General features: G+C 36.1%; 1 protein-coding gene across 1 annotated transcript; it reads left to right on the top strand.

The window, feature by feature from the left end:
* Positions 1 to 1,504: 1,504 nt before the first annotated feature.
* Positions 1,505 to 4,767, top strand: adra2c (adrenoceptor alpha 2C). The gene has a single exon (XM_042716607.1). It carries the CDS (start codon positions 2,382 to 2,384, stop codon positions 3,678 to 3,680), a length of 1,299 nt encoding a protein of 432 aa, XP_042572541.1. The 5' UTR covers positions 1,505 to 2,381; the 3' UTR covers positions 3,681 to 4,767.
* The last annotated feature ends 11,388 nt before the right edge of the window (positions 4,768 to 16,155 follow it).

Genomic DNA, 16,155 nt, shown 5'->3' with positions numbered 1-16,155 from the left:
ATTTTATTTTATTTTATTTTTTTTCAATTTGGTAGCTTTAAAAATTAGTTAATTCAATAGCTAACCATGTAATAATAATATATTTTATTTTTTACAGTGCCTTTCAAGAACCCAAGGATGCTTTACAAAATAATACAAGCACATTGGCAAACAAAATACATCAGAGAGTCAAGAGCCCAAGGATGTTTAATAAAATAATACAAGCAATTGGCAAAAAATAAAAAATACACCAGACAATCCGAGGGGACATTCAGACAAACAGGTATTGACAACAAAGATCTACAATTAAACAACAAGAGGTCATGCAATCATATGATGAACACCAATTATGTAAAGAAGGTGGTCATATGTCATACAAACAGAAGTTGAGAAATACAGAAGCAGAGATGTAAATGTGTTATTTAGAGAACAAAGTGTATAGATGAGTTTTAAGTTGAGACTTAAAGGTCTGGAGAAAGGAGGCAGCACGAATATTATGGGGCAGCTTATTCCATCAAGATACAAGTTTGAAATTTGGTTTGCTGTACATAAAATTTGACAGTACCTTACAGTCATCATATTATGTAGGAAACACACATTACCAAACCAAACTGACAAAGTCCATAAATCCAATGTGTTAGGGTGATTCAAGGAGATATGACACTGTCATGAGGTTTTGTGCCTATTCAAACAGTATAGCCTAATTACTGTATGTACCTGCATTAATGTATACAGTAATGCCATTTACCATAGCAACAATGTACTGGTTCTCTTGACAAAATGCCCTTACAGTCTGAATGATCTGACACTGTAGTTATTATTTTTTTTTTCAGATCGGGGTGAGTTACAGTAATTTAGCAGCCTCTGCCACATGGCACCTTTTTTTAAAAATGGCCTGGACTTTATTTGAACTTCATTGGACATTATTGATAAGCTTCCTGCCTTCTGTCTCCCTCTCTCAGATGCCCAACTCTTTAAAGGGACCCATGGCCACCTCTTTGACCTCTCTGATGGGTCTCTCACAAAATCATTGATTAGTTCCTCTGCATTGCAGTCTATCATGCATGCTCTGCAGTATGTTGACAAACTGCAAGTGCTCTCTCTCTCTCTCTCTCTCTCTCTCACACACACACACACACACACACACACACACACACACACACACAGAACATACTGTATATAGTATATATAGTACACACACACACACACAGAACATACACACACCTTGCCATTTGAGACATAATGGCAATACTACATGCTAATAAAATCTAATTTCATATCTTGCTTTAAACATGTAATTTACAAAATAAAACAAAATTTATCAGTTGAAAATAGGTAGGCTATACCAAATTATTTGTACTATATTAAAATGAGAACAGATGCGAATTAAATATTTTATGTCAACTTAATTATGAGGGACAATTAATTTAAATGGAAGCTATTTCTTGATAAAACACATTTGGTGGAAAAAAAAATGTACTTTGTGATTGAATCGCAGCCTATTGAAAATATGCTGAAATGTTTGGGGAGAAAACTAGCCTACATTATTGATTATCTGTTTTGAGATTAGTAGACTAAAAATCAACACTTAGGCTACTTGTCCAATTGATCCCAAAGCTAATAAAAATGTTTGATTGTGAGGAAAGTAGCTATAGCCTGTAGCCTATTGAATGACAGGTTTTCACATTATTTAAAGCCACAATGGCATTGTTACAACAGTGACACCCAGCGAGCAAAGATGCCGTAAGCCATAGTTTCTCCACAGTTCACGGTCCTCTTCCACATTTTAACAACGTTATTCCTGACAACGCCTAGTGCTATAATTGTATTTTCCTCTTAGAGTACCTAACATTAAATGCCAAGCGCATGTTTGCCCAAGTTACAGCTCTTGTTGTCTGTTCAGAGACGCGTAAAGAAGAAATGTATGAAATGCATAAAATCTCGCTATGATCTGATTTAAAATGTTCACTGTAACATAGAGAACGGCGCTAAACGGTAGTAGGGTACTTCAGCAGTAGTTCTCTCCAGGGGCGGGGCGGCACTCCATCAGTTTAATGCTGTCAGCACGTGGATAGTTGAGTCCCGGCGGTGTTTCGCTCGGGTGGATGCTGAGAGAGACGCCCGCGAGAGGACGAGTAGCTCGCACGGATGTAAGAGAAGGTGATGCTTACTTCGAACTCACCACGGGATGGGTCTCTTTTTCAAAGACGCAACCAAATGAGCCGTAAGAGGAATTGTGCGGAAAAGAAAAAGACGCGAACGGGATTTAAATAAAAACACAAGGTAAGAAGAAACATAGAGGACCCTTCAAATAACTTAAAGTGAAATTACGAGAGAGAGAGAGTATTCCCGAAGACGTGCGTGGACGATTTATTGGACAGCAGAGCTTTTTCTAAATCAATATGCATAACTTAAGCTTTGCAAGCGAAGTGGATACTTACACTGACATTGGTTTAACATCCTCTGGGAATTCTACAAGTCGCTATTCTCCGGCAACCATTATCGGGCTCGCGGGGCTGGTGAGCTTTCTCATCTTGTTTACAATAGTGGGGAATGTGCTGGTCGTTATCGCCGTTTTAACGAGCAGAGCGCTCAAGCCACCACAAAACCTTTTTCTTGTGTCTCTGGCCAGTGCGGACATTCTGGTGGCCACCCTGATAATCCCTTTCTCTCTGGCCAATGAATTAATGGGCTACTGGTTTTTTGGGAAAGTTTGGTGTGATATCTATCTTGCGCTAGATGTTCTTTTCTGCACATCTTCTATTGTTCACCTGTGTGCCATAAGTCTGGACAGGTACTGGTCTGTAACACAGGCGGTCGAGTATAACTTGAAGCGGACGCCTCGCAGGGTAAAGGGCATGATTGTGGTGGTATGGTTGATCGCGGCTGTAATCTCCTTCCCACCGCTCATCTCCATGGACCGGAATAATGAGGGTGACAGCAGCGAACCACAATGCCAGCTGAACAACCACACGTGGTACATCCTGTATTCCAGCATCGGGTCGTTCTTTGCCCCATGTGTCATCATGATCCTTGTTTACATCCGAATCTACCAGGTGGCTAAGACGAGAACCCGAAATATGTCTGAAAAGCGCCGTGATCCGGACGGCGGGTCAGGAACACCACGGCTGGAGAACGGCTTGAGCCGTGAGGATTCTAGGCGGGAAAATGGGCACTGTGCCTCGCCGCCACCAGAGGAACGCAAACCAGGCGAGGATGACCCAGATGCCGAGCTGGAGGACAGCAGCTCGTCTGATGAGAAGGCCAAGCAGATGCAAAATGAGACGGCGCCCTCGCGAAAAGACCGCCGGTCCAGCCGCAAGAACAGCTCCAGCTCCAAGCATTCCAGCCGGAAGTCCCGAGCCAGCAGCAAGACCCTGGACTTGTTTTCCTCCCGCAGAAAAAGGAGGAACACCATTTTGAGAAAAAAAATTTCCCAGGCACGAGAGAAGCGGTTCACCTTTGTGCTGGCCGTGGTCATGGGGGTGTTCGTGGTCTGCTGGTTTCCGTTCTTCTTCAGCTACAGCCTGTATGGGATCTGCCGGGAGCCCTGCGCCATCCATGAGACCCTTTTCAAGTTTTTCTTCTGGATCGGTTACTGCAACAGCTCCCTTAATCCCGTCATCTACACCATCTTCAACCAGGACTTCCGGCGAGCTTTTCAGAAGATCCTGTGCAAGTCCTGGAAGAGGTCTTTTTAGAGAACATTGGCAGCTAGTTTGCAGCATCCAGTGCCATTAACATGTGGTTGACAAAGAAGAGACGTTTTCAAAAACACCACTGCCCCTCTCTTTTTTGCATTGACAATCTGTACACAACAATGACATTGATATTTTTTCCTACTTTGTTGTGTAATGTTCTTCATGAGTCTGTGAGGACAACAGATGCTGGTCACATAGGTGGTACCAAAAGCTAAATATGCTTAAAAAAAAAAAAAAAAAAAGAAAACCCACCTGAATTGGGAAGCACTGCACTGCATTAGAGGAAACAGGCTTATCTTTATTATGGCTGCTGGCACTCTGAAGTTATCAAGAGATATTTTTATGATGAGTTTAGACATATGGCTTGTGTCATTGTGACTAGAGAGCTATGTAACATGAAAGGCAGTCTCCTTTTATATGGTGACAAAAAAAGACAAACAAGAGAAGTGAATCACCAAAAGTGTGCTGTTTCTTTCCAGCGGAGAGATACAAAACGGACACTGTGGGTTAGGGAGTATGAGAAGGTTGTCACCAGATGACAGATGGAAGAAGAGTGTTGCACTGATGTGCTTGGGTATTGCATGGTTCATCCTAAGGGTGCAAAGACCTGACTGAACAGAGCTCCGTTACAAACTGTTCTTCAGTGAAATGTATCACTGTACTGCTGATCTCTAACATACCATAAAAAGTATACAGAAGAGGTATTTACTGGATTAGACTTACTGCGAAACTGTAAGTGGTTTTGCGGTGATGATGATAAATAATGATACATTTATTTATATACGGGATTTATTTATCAGATAATAAACTATTTAAGCTTTGTGGCCATGCTTGTAAAGTGTATCCCATTTGTTCAAAATATCATAGTGATATAATGCAAATATAATATAAGGCTGTTGTAAATTTTTAAAAGCAAAACAACTATTTTTTTTTGGTTGTTTTTGTATATTATGAAACATCTGTCTTTATGGATGTTGGGCTTCTCTCCCTTTCTATTCCATATACTTGTGATATCTCCAAAATGACTGACAGGTCACTACAAGCACAGCTGATGATCAAAAATGAACAAATAAATGGATTGTACTTCTCTTCGATTCGCTTTTTACTGTGAACAGAGTCTAGGCTTTATATTTTACTCTTTATGTCTCTAAAGTGGGCTTATCATTAGAAATGACTGTGATTAAATATTGTTTTGAGGTTTTGTCATTTTGCAGGCACAATACTCCATACAGCTCAGAACAGAACAAAATAAAGGGAGAATCTGAACTAATTGAATTTAATTGTCCCGGACGATTTGCAACAGTTGGAATGATGTTCACATTGATGCTTCAACGTGACTCAGATGACTGCAGTGCTGCACAGTATTGTAACATTCTGGCACACGTAGTTAAACACTGTTTACAACTGAGACCATGCAAAAGTTAGTGGAAATGGTCCCAAACACCAATATATATATATATATATATATATTATATATATATATATATATATCATATATATAAGAAATGTCATTATATATATATATATATGTAATTTTTTGGTTATGTTGATAATACTACTATATATAATTTTAGATATTGTATACAGATTAATTTAGAAAATATTCTTTTTTGTTTTCAAATAGACACATAATAATCACAGCTTTCAGTTCACAGTGTCTCTGCTTGTAAAATTCAAATAGAACAGGAGCAGCTTCTGACTTTCTCTGATCACAGAGAAAGAGGGGTCTGGCTTGTAAGTCTTGTTTTAAACTTAGAGATGTTTACTGTTTAGTGGCATTGAGTGCACTTTTGAATTGTTTATACTCAAACTATTTTCTAACTCCATAAAGTACCACATCCCTATCTTAATGTTCAAAGGTTTTCAAATATTATGTTTGTGTTTTCAGCATAATAGCAATATTCTGAGATTATAAACAAATCAATTCCATTCTAAAGTGTGATTGAAAATCTAAAGCCGATTTTAAAACAAAATAAACACTGATTTTCAGAGAGCTGGTTCAGAACTGAAGAGTATAAATTGAGTTTCTATTCAAATCATTCAAAGGTTCTTGTAAAAGAGAAATGAACAAGGAATATATCTTCACCCACACTGATTCCATGAGATATTTAACACCAGTGTTCGCCCCAGAGTGATTCCAAGACAGATAAAGGCTGAGAAACTTCACTGGCAGTCAGAGAATAAGTAGTGCAATTGAAGCAGTCTCCTCATGATTTTTTTTTTATGATGTTTTTTTTTTGTTTTGATTTGTGCCAGAGCTATGAGGAAAATAAATTGAGTTTGACATACTTACAAATTCAAAATCTCAAACATTCACTCATTATTCAACCCACTGGAAAGACGTATTGGTGATAGAACTGTCAAGTTTTATATTTTGTAATTGCATGGCTGTCTTTGAATGTTTAATTTTTTTGAAAGTGGATGAGATAAAATGATTCCCTAACAAATGCTAGGTGATTTGTTTCGCCATCATACTAAACAGATTACATTACATTGACGCCTTTACAAGCTTTCATGAAAATACCTGTAATTGATTCAAACTCGTTATGTCAGAAGGAAAACGCATCATGTTCCACCACAAACAATTACTTATGCATTCAGCGTCAAAAGCTTTGCTTAATGTTATGTGGCTGAGATTAGTTTAGACAGAACAACACACCTTCAAGCTTTTCTGAACATTATGCAGAATCTATTGATTTCTACTGGGCTCTGATTGTTTTGTCAAAATCAAAAGAAAAGAAAGGAAAGGAAAGGTTAATAAAAAAAATTTTGCCTTTGGTGCAGTGTTACTGTTAGTGCAGTACAAACTCTAGGAGGATCAGAGGGGAAAGCCTTTGACCGATGTAAATTATTTGATTCCCCTTTTACAAGTGACTGCATGTGCTGAGAATGAGTACATGAAGCCCAAAGCATTTCTGCCTTCTTGCCTGCCAATTAGAACTGCCATATGGCAAAGAATCTAGAATGATTAACTCTATATAGACTTATTTGCTCTGCGGTGATTCCAGTATCATCCTTTTCATTATTCAATAAAAGTACTCTGATGGCGTATTGCATTTCTTCATCTGAGACTGAACAATCTAGCTTGTGTTGGTTTTGTCTAGCTGATGCTTTTGTCTGAGCAATTCATCTGCCTATTTGCACTTAGAGCAAACAAGGTGCTAACTGTATTTATTTGCACTTGATGCCAACACTTTTTTTTACACAACATAAATAGCACCTTATTTCTTTTTAACCTGACTTCATCTTTTTATCAATGATTCACTAGTCATTATTTACAGTATATTATTCAGGTTATATTGCTAACCTCCCATTTCTACTATTCATTATCTGTAAAGTCTTAACCTTAGCTGACCCAAACAGTGTCTTTTGCTGCTTATTTTGGAAGGTTCAATTCGCTGTAAGTTCAGAGATACGTATCTTCATGCCAGGTTAAGTAAAGGATGCTTGAGTATTTATGGCCTTTCAGCTTGAATGGCTCTTTGACCTCGCTGAATAACAGACCGCTCTCTTCTACTGTTTCCAATAAAATGCTTTTGTGATGTAGTGATCCTATTGACCACAAATGCCTAATAATCACAGTGTGATACTAGAAATTCTTATGTTGGTATTTTGTTTAACAGTTAGAAATTAGCAGTTAAGTCAAAAAAAAAAAAAGTAAAAAAAAATATATATATATATATATATATATAATTGATATATATTTATTTATATATATATAAACTGTCATAGAGCAAGTCATTTAGCATTAAAATTGAGCCTTTCAAACAATGGGCTTTGTCACTAGCAATACCAAGGTCATGGGTTTGATTCCCAGAGAATGCATAGCAAAAATGTATAGCTTGAATGCAATATAAGATGCTTTGGATGAAATTGTCCACCACATGCATAAAAGTAAATGTAAAATTAACATTTCCAAATCAAATCAGCAATGACATCATGTCAGCTGCAGAACATTACTCAGGAATCGAACCAAGCCAAGTGAACCTAGTCTGATTGTTGCTATAGAGACTAGTGTGATGAATTGTATTGTCACCAAACTTGACTGATTCATGGGATTCAAAAAGAATGCAAAAGCCTAAATACCCTATGACTCATGGCCTGAGATTTTCAAAGACTAGTCTCTCTAAAACGAGCCATCATTACAGACTGTTAAGAACCCATACACAGCCGCTGAAATTCATACACGCTCTGAATTTCAACAAACCATAAATATGTTGATTCAGGAAGCAGTTTATACTCAATATTGAGCAGAACAGATTGTTGAAAATAGATTTTTACATTTTCTGAAAAAAAAAAAAAAGTGCTTGCCTGAGGTGTTCTGTGTGGTCTTTAGTGTTATTCAGTTTCTAGGTGGTTACGTGCTTGTACAGTATATAATATTCTGGTTCCTGGCTCAGATGCATTTTCGATGCATGTATAATGCCATTCAAAAGTTTGGATGGAGTATGATTTTTTAATGAAAAGTCGCTTATGCTTACCAAGGCTACACATTTTTTGATGACAAGTACAGTAAAAACAGTATAATGATATTGTGAAATATTATTAGCTGTTGTTTCTATTTGAATATATTTTAAAATCAATTTTCTTTATTTGAATATATCAAAGCTGAATTTTTTTAAGCAGTCTAATATGCTGATTTGGTCACTAGTAGCATGTTTATTATTAGTTTTTGCTACTTATATACATATATAGATAGAATATATATATATATAATATATATATATATATATATATATATATAATATCCACACACCACATATACACACACACATACATCATGAATCATTAAAAAAGCCATTTTCCATATTTTCAGTGGTTTTCCAAACAACATTTTCAGTCCAGATATTACCATGAACACCTCAGAGCATGAGAGATTACAGGGAAAAAAGAAAAAGAAAAAGAAAAGTTTCATACTATGAAAAGTTTCATACTCACAGGGAAAAAAGAAAAAGAAAAAGAAAAGTTTCATACTATGACATAATGACAGACATACTTTAAAACATTTTTCTTTTTTTTTTTTTTTTTACCACAGGTGCACAAATGTATTTTCTCCTAAAGCATAATAAAAAAAAGAATGCAGAAATTTTTGTAAAAGGATCCAAGACATGGCAGTATCTAGAGCTCAGCACAGAGATTTGTGATCCTAGAGCTCTAGAATATTATGTGTGAACTTATGCCCCCCGCGTACACAAGTATATTTGAAAGTGTATATGCAATGTGAGAAATATAAAACATAGATGATCCTACCTGCCATCCCGAGTTTAACTTCAATGCCTGATGGAATTTTCAATTCTACATGAATACTTGTTTAGCCAAGTTGGAATTAAACTCTGCACGAGTTTTCCTGCTATGTAAAGATTTGATCTCAAAAACAGTACCAAAGTTATTAAACTGTCTTGTTATGATTTTAAATCTGTATTTAACCTCAGAAAGATCTCAAAGTACAAAAGAGGTGGTAAAGTCTGGTTTTATGGTGGCTATGCTTCAAAATTAAATTATTAGAATCTTAATTTAAGTATTTTGAAAGTCTGACCATAATCAGTGTTGAGTATTACCGTAAGGTTAACCCTGTGTGCTTTAAAATGTTTGAAAATGATTAACAGTTGAAAACATTCATTAGAAATTTACAAAAAAAAAATGAATTAAATAATCAAATGTAATCAGTTACATTACTTTAATAAATTAATTTAAATAGTTACACTACTTGTTACATTTTAAATAGGGTGTAACTTATTACATTTCCAAAGTTACCTTCTTAACACTGCTCACAAATATGTTACGCTTCATAACTGACTGAAAATCAAGTGAAGGGTGGACTGTTACAAAAATACAGCATTTGAAATTTTCCACTAAAACCATAAAAAAATTTAATAAAACAAAACAAAATGAACGAGTCCAGTTATGGACACTGAAATCACATGAGCGACAGTATAATACTAACTAACTAACTAACTGAATAAAAAAATAAGGATCTACTTTCCAAGGATCTTACCAAACTCATGCACAAACAAATCTTTCTAGCTCTTGACATCTTCTGAGAGCTTAGGCAGTCTTTGTAACTGAGAAAAGCTAGTCTGTCCTCCCTTCTCTCTCTCTCAACACATTTGACAGAGTCCGATCTGAAATCATTCCTCTCCTGCTAATTTGTCGTCTTCATTAGTAAGCTGTGGGATTCTCTGATCTGTGTAACTTGTCAACTTGTAGATCAGAACCTCTCACGAAACTGCCTCACGAACACTACAGGAGAGAAAATCACTGTTGGTGATTGTGTAAGAAGTAAGAGTGGGTGTTAACTTCTAGTGCTTCGTAACATGCTGCTTGAGTTTTAAATTGCTAGAACTCTCTCTGCATGACAAAGAACAGCAGATGAAAGAAACATAAAACCTATTCTGGCTGAAGGACTAATCATTAAAGATTTTAAATTAAGGGTAAGCAGCTTGACAATGTAAGATTTTGTGGGGAAATGACTTGCCTTTATATCTGTGGTAGTCACGATTCATATGCATGCATGGTGGACAGTGTGAGATTGCACAGCTGGTGGCTACAAAATAAAGGGAATGTTTTACAACCTCAGTTTTATTCCTGTCTTGCCTCAGGGATCATATCAATGCAGAAATCCATGAAGGTGCACACGTACACATCCTGCAAAGAAGGCATTCTTCATATCTGGCCCGATTCTGAGCCATGTTCCCACTGTTCTCGCTTAAGTTTTTTTCACAGAAAACAAACCCATAGAGAAAAAGCAAGCGAGAGAGAGAGAGAGAGAGAGAGAGAGAGAGAGAGAGAGAGAGAGAGAGGGAGAGAGAGATAGAGAGAGAGAGAAGAAACGTAATTTAAAGATTGTAAAATTGCCGTCACAGTTTTGATCTTATTAATGCTTTCCCCCCACACCATTACATTTTCAGTACCAGTAATAATTTCACATGCACTTGACTGAATTTATGCTTGTATGAACTGTAATGGGGAACTGTAATGTACAGGCAAAAAGGGTGACTACTTGTTTGGACTCGTAGAGCTATTTTGCTTTGAAATGATATTTCAGGTTTATTATGAGGCTACTTAAATGGGGCTACTTAAATACATTTTGATTTGTAACTTCTGTTTTTTTTTTAACTGGTTGCATGAGGCAAAATGGAAGTGAATAGGGCTAATTTGCAAATGTTAAAATGCTTTAAGCCAAAGATATGATTTCTGTGTAATAAAATAGCTTACTAACCTTCTGTGTAAAGTCATATTCAATTTAACAACTTAACTTTTAACATAACACTGTAATGTTGTAAACCCTGTAATGTAACATTAAAATGACAATTTTAATAACTGATAGAATGAGTTTAAACAGAGCTGATGTGAGTGCTTCACATTTCTGCTTTTAAAGCCTCCAAAAACTGTCACTTTTAACATCTCACTGCTTTAAAAAAAAAAAAAAAAGAATTAAAAGAGGGAAGAGTCTCAATTCATTTTTGTAGTCATTAACACAACAACTACTGGGAATGTATTGTTATTGTTTGGTTTTTTTATCAGTGTGAAAATAGCTCCTCTGGTTGAAATTCTTTCTCCCTCATTAGGATACATGGTATAAAACACTGACAGATTCAGAATCTGTCATATTGCTTCAAAATCGTACCAGGAGGTGATTCTAACAAGTAAGAAAATTGGACTGTATCTTCACATGCCTCTCTTTCTCAGTGTGATGGTGGAATATTTTTTTCTTGTCTCTCAGCACATTCCCTCTGTAGCCATAATCATTGCAGCAGCCTAACCAGATAAAACAACAGCTAACCATAATCCCTTAGTTCAAACGACAAGGTCGGCATACAGCGGTAATGGCCACAATTGATTTACTCAAGCACTTTTCTTTGGGTTTCTGTGTTAAATCAGCCCTAGCCACTTTCAGTGTGCAGACATGGTCATAAATAAAGTTACTTTTTTTACCATTGTGCCATAAGTAATGTCTGAGTCAGAGGAAAGATACTCTGATCATCAATTACTTTGGTCACCGGCTCTCGTTGTTGCAGATATCAATCACGTAGATTGTATAAATGCTCATATTTAATTTCCTATCTGACATTACGCCCCCAAAACATGATATCCTTCCCCTTTAATTTCATGTATTTAGATAAAGTGGGATAATGACTTCCTCTAAGCCCAGAGGAACTGGAAATACAGGGGACAGAGCAACAGTCCAATCAAAAGGCCACTGCATTGAGGTCCTTCTGTCCCATGAGCAGACCGTTCAGTGGAAAGAAAATCTGAGAAGACAGCATTAGATTCAGTCTAATCAAATCTGAGAGCTTGTTACGCAAGAAACCAAAGTCATCTGAGACAGTCTGAGGAGAATATAATCAGATTTTTCAAATAATAATCTATGGAAAAACACATCTTCTGCATGACGTTCAGTGTTTTGTAAAGAGATCCCACAATGTGTAGTGCAACACCTTCGAGTAACAGAATATCAGGTGTGTGAGAGAGTGAGAAGTTGTAAGCAAGAAAAGCCTAGGTGAGTAACGTAGGGTGTTAAATTGTGGGAACATACACTTATGCGTGTGCAATGTGCATTCTTCACTTAGTTCGTCTTAAACGTGTGTTGGCTGCTCAAAATTGCTCCCACAGGCAGCCAGATGAGCCTAAGCAGATGTCAAGTTCAGCCTATACTAATACCTTCTATAATCACAGAAAAAAAATCAAAGCTACATATTTGTAATTACGGCGCCTGCGGCAAGCACACACAACATTAACAGAGGCTCCATTTACACAGGCGGACATATGAGAACATGTATGTGCCAAGTCTGAGTGGAAGGGTTATTTAAAGACATCATTCCATGACTGAAGAGAAGGAAGTGTCAGATCAGGGGAAGCTTGGAGCAAGATGTTGGCCATGGCGAAGAGGGAGGTGTGTGAGTGAGCGAGCGAGTGAGTGTATTGAGGAGGCAAGAGCCTAGAAAGGGAGGTGGTAAATTACTGTCCTTGTAAAAACAAAGCCAGAGAGAGTGTTCAGTAAACGCTTTCAGCTGTACACAAAGATTTGCACACGGGTGCTTGAATATAGCAGTATGAGATTGCAAATGTTATGGCTCCAAATATATCAGCTTACTCCAAACAATGTGTTTCAAACCACCTTATTCCTACACCCCATGACGCTTTGCAGAAATTATGGGCGTAACTCTCAGAAACTTTAAACTATTAACTATTGTGGATAAACTTTTTCAAGGGCTTGTTTTATGTAAGCAATAATAAGTATTCACACCCACAGAATCTATTGTAAAACAAGTTGACTTTATTTTCCCTCAACCATTAAAGGATATGTCTTTCCGCACCAGCATTAGATAAGGTCAGCCATACAGTATGTATTAAATAATATTACTTCCTTTTTCAAATTTATTAACATGTATAGGTATTTTTTATAGAAGCCACATTATCTTTTCACCTCTCAGCAATGTGTAAAAAATGACAATGAACACTTTTTGACAAGTAGTAAGAGCACAGAACAGTTTAAATAAATTTACATGTATTCATTTGGCAGACACTTTTCAAGCTGACTTAGAAATGATGAAAAAATTCAAACACAAGCAATAAATCATGTAGAGTCAGCAGTATTAGCAGTGTCACAGACTCTAAAAGTGCAATATGGTGTAATCACAAAATGGTAGAAAAGCAAGAAGATTGTATTTTGAATAATTAGTGTACTGCTTACATGGGAGTTATGGTTTCAGACATTAAGAGACAGAAAAACCCTTTTTAAAATAAATTTAAAAAGCATGTTGAAAGAAGCAGTAAAAGAATGTCACCTGGCTATTGATTATCTAATGATAACATTTAAAATTTAAACATTAAATGTATATGAGCATGCTGCCACTTGAATGAATTAAACTTGCAATAGGCCTACTACTATTTCAAAATCAATAGAAAAAGGCAGTGAATGTCAGCATGTGTCTTGCACTTTATTATTGTGGATGATCTTCTCACAGTCTTCTTTAGGGGGGTTAAATGTCTGGACTGATTTGAAGGCTATAAAGTATGAAAAACATAATTTTGACAAATTGTACTGACATTTGCATGATAACATTAAAGGTCCATTTTCTTCAAGATTTTTTTTTTTCAGCAGAGATGTGATGATAGCCAGTCTGACGCCTGCTGAATGCTCCCAATATGTGGCAAAGAAAGTCTTAGCACCTTGGAATGACTCAATGGTATTTTTTTTTTTTTTCCTTTTGAATCTTTCAGTGGTTTAAAACTGCACAGTTTAAAGAGCCACTGTCTACACTCCTGGGCAGCAGCGGGCAGCACACTAAACTTTGATGCACAAGAGAAAACAAGACATAACACAGAATCCAGGGATCTACGGAGCCCCACACATGCATGCAGGAAAAAAATAGTGTGCACGATTTACTATTTCGTTCTCTCGATTTATTAATTGTGTGCATGATTTACTAATTCCTTCCCTTGATTTATAAATTGTGTGCACGATTTACTAATTTATTCTCTCGATTTGCTAAATCGTGCACACGTTTTATAAATCAAGAGAACGAATTAGTAAATTGTGCGCATGATTTAGAAAATCGAGGGAACAAATTAGCAAATTGAGGGAATGAAATGGTAATCATGTCCATGTTTTAGTACATCGAGGGAACAAATTAGTAAATCATGCACAAAATTTATTCATTTTTTCTTGCATGTCATGTGCGGGGCTCCGTAGGGATCTATATGAATGTACATTACAATATTAAAAGTGTAGAATTAAAAGAATGCTGCATTCTTCTCTGAAGGACATGCATTTCATAAACTTTGGAAAAGTCAAGTCTATTTCAGACACAACATGATAATATGTCATTAAACAATGTTCATATTTAAAGAATGATTCAAGATTCAAGATTTTTATTCGTCACATACATGATTATATAGAGAATATATAACCAGCAGTGAAATGTGAGTCAGGTCCGCTCAATGGACAGTGCAATTATTAAAGAATACAACACAGAGGAAAATGTACATAAGTATGAAAGAATGAAATAAAAGTAACAATAAAAATATATATATATATATAAAATATAATATAAAATTATATATATATATATATATATATATAATATATATATATATATATATATATAATATTAAGAAAAACTAAAATTAAGAAATTAAATATAGCCAATAGAAAATAATGTGCATGAAAGTATACTGTGTGATTATACTGTATACTGTAGTCTTAAGGAATTTATAAGAGGCGAATGTGCATATGTGCATTATACTGAAGTCTTAAATATTAAGATACACAGGAATGTATAAGAGGCAAATGTGCATTTGTGCATTATACTGTAGTCTTATATTAAGATACACAGGAATGTGCAAGAAACGAATGTGCAAACAGGTTGTGACTCTGTCAAAATGTCAATATGTCAATATGAGGTAGAGAATGATGAATATCTTACTGATTAAGTGATTATTAAGTGGAGACATGTAGATGTTAAGAGGCTGGTTTTGAGTTTAGTGGGGGAGGAAATTCTTCTTAGTTTTTTAGTTTTTTACATTAGGGTATGGGGGAGCTTACCAGATGGCAGCAAATTGAAGGGTGGGTTAATAGGGTGGTTTCTGGGGGAAGAAACTCTTCCTGCTCTGCTTTTGCAGCATTTGAGACATCGATCCTCCCATTTTTTTTTTTCATTGACTAAACCAGGTTATGTATAAAAGGATTTCATTCAATCTGTGAAATTCAGAACAACATTCATTCATGAATTATAACAATAATGGGCTGCTTTGAAAAGACATTTGAATGAATGCAGACTTCTATCTCACTTTTTCTCTTTTAAATGTGTATTTAAAACACTTAATTAGCATGATATTTCCTTTTTTGTGGTTGAATTGACTGAATAAGTGCTTATTGTGCTATACACAAACAAAGAGCCATTGAAATGACCTTGTGTTATGTATAGGCTATCTATGTGCCATCATTATTGAGTCTTATATGATGGTGTCATATTACCATTCCAGGCATTATACGGAAATATTGATTATTCAGATTCTTTCCATTTAAAGTGAGCTTGGACGATGAGCATGTGCAGTAACATGATGATAAATGACACTAAGTAAAGAAAGACCCTTGCCAATGAAATTATTCTTGTAATTGCTATGAGTGCAGTGGGAATAGCAATGCCAAAAAACAATCCAGTAAGCAAAAGCCGCCAATCCTTAAACAGTGTATAGATGTGCTTTGTTTCATACTATAAACTTTACCATCATGCCACAGTCAGAAACAGCAGGCTGTACAGTATCTGGCCCTATTTGTCAACAGCTCTGTAAATGCCACAGGATGAAGTTTGGTGAGTGAGTTAGTGGGTTTTCTCTCACACATGCTGCTGTGCCCATGTACTTCGTGAGATGTTCCTGGCAGTAGTTTGTGCCAGCTGCTTTGAAGAAGGACTCTGTTCTTGTTTTTTTTTTTTTTTTTTTTTTTTTTTTTTCGCCCACAAGCTTAATG

Source organism: Cyprinus carpio, chromosome B1, assembly GCF_018340385.1.
Source record: "Cyprinus carpio isolate SPL01 chromosome B1, ASM1834038v1, whole genome shotgun sequence".
NCBI lineage: Eukaryota > Metazoa > Chordata > Actinopteri > Cypriniformes > Cyprinidae > Cyprinus > Cyprinus carpio.
Note: the sequence above shows the minus strand (reverse complement) of the source record. Positions and strands in the feature narration are given on the sequence as shown.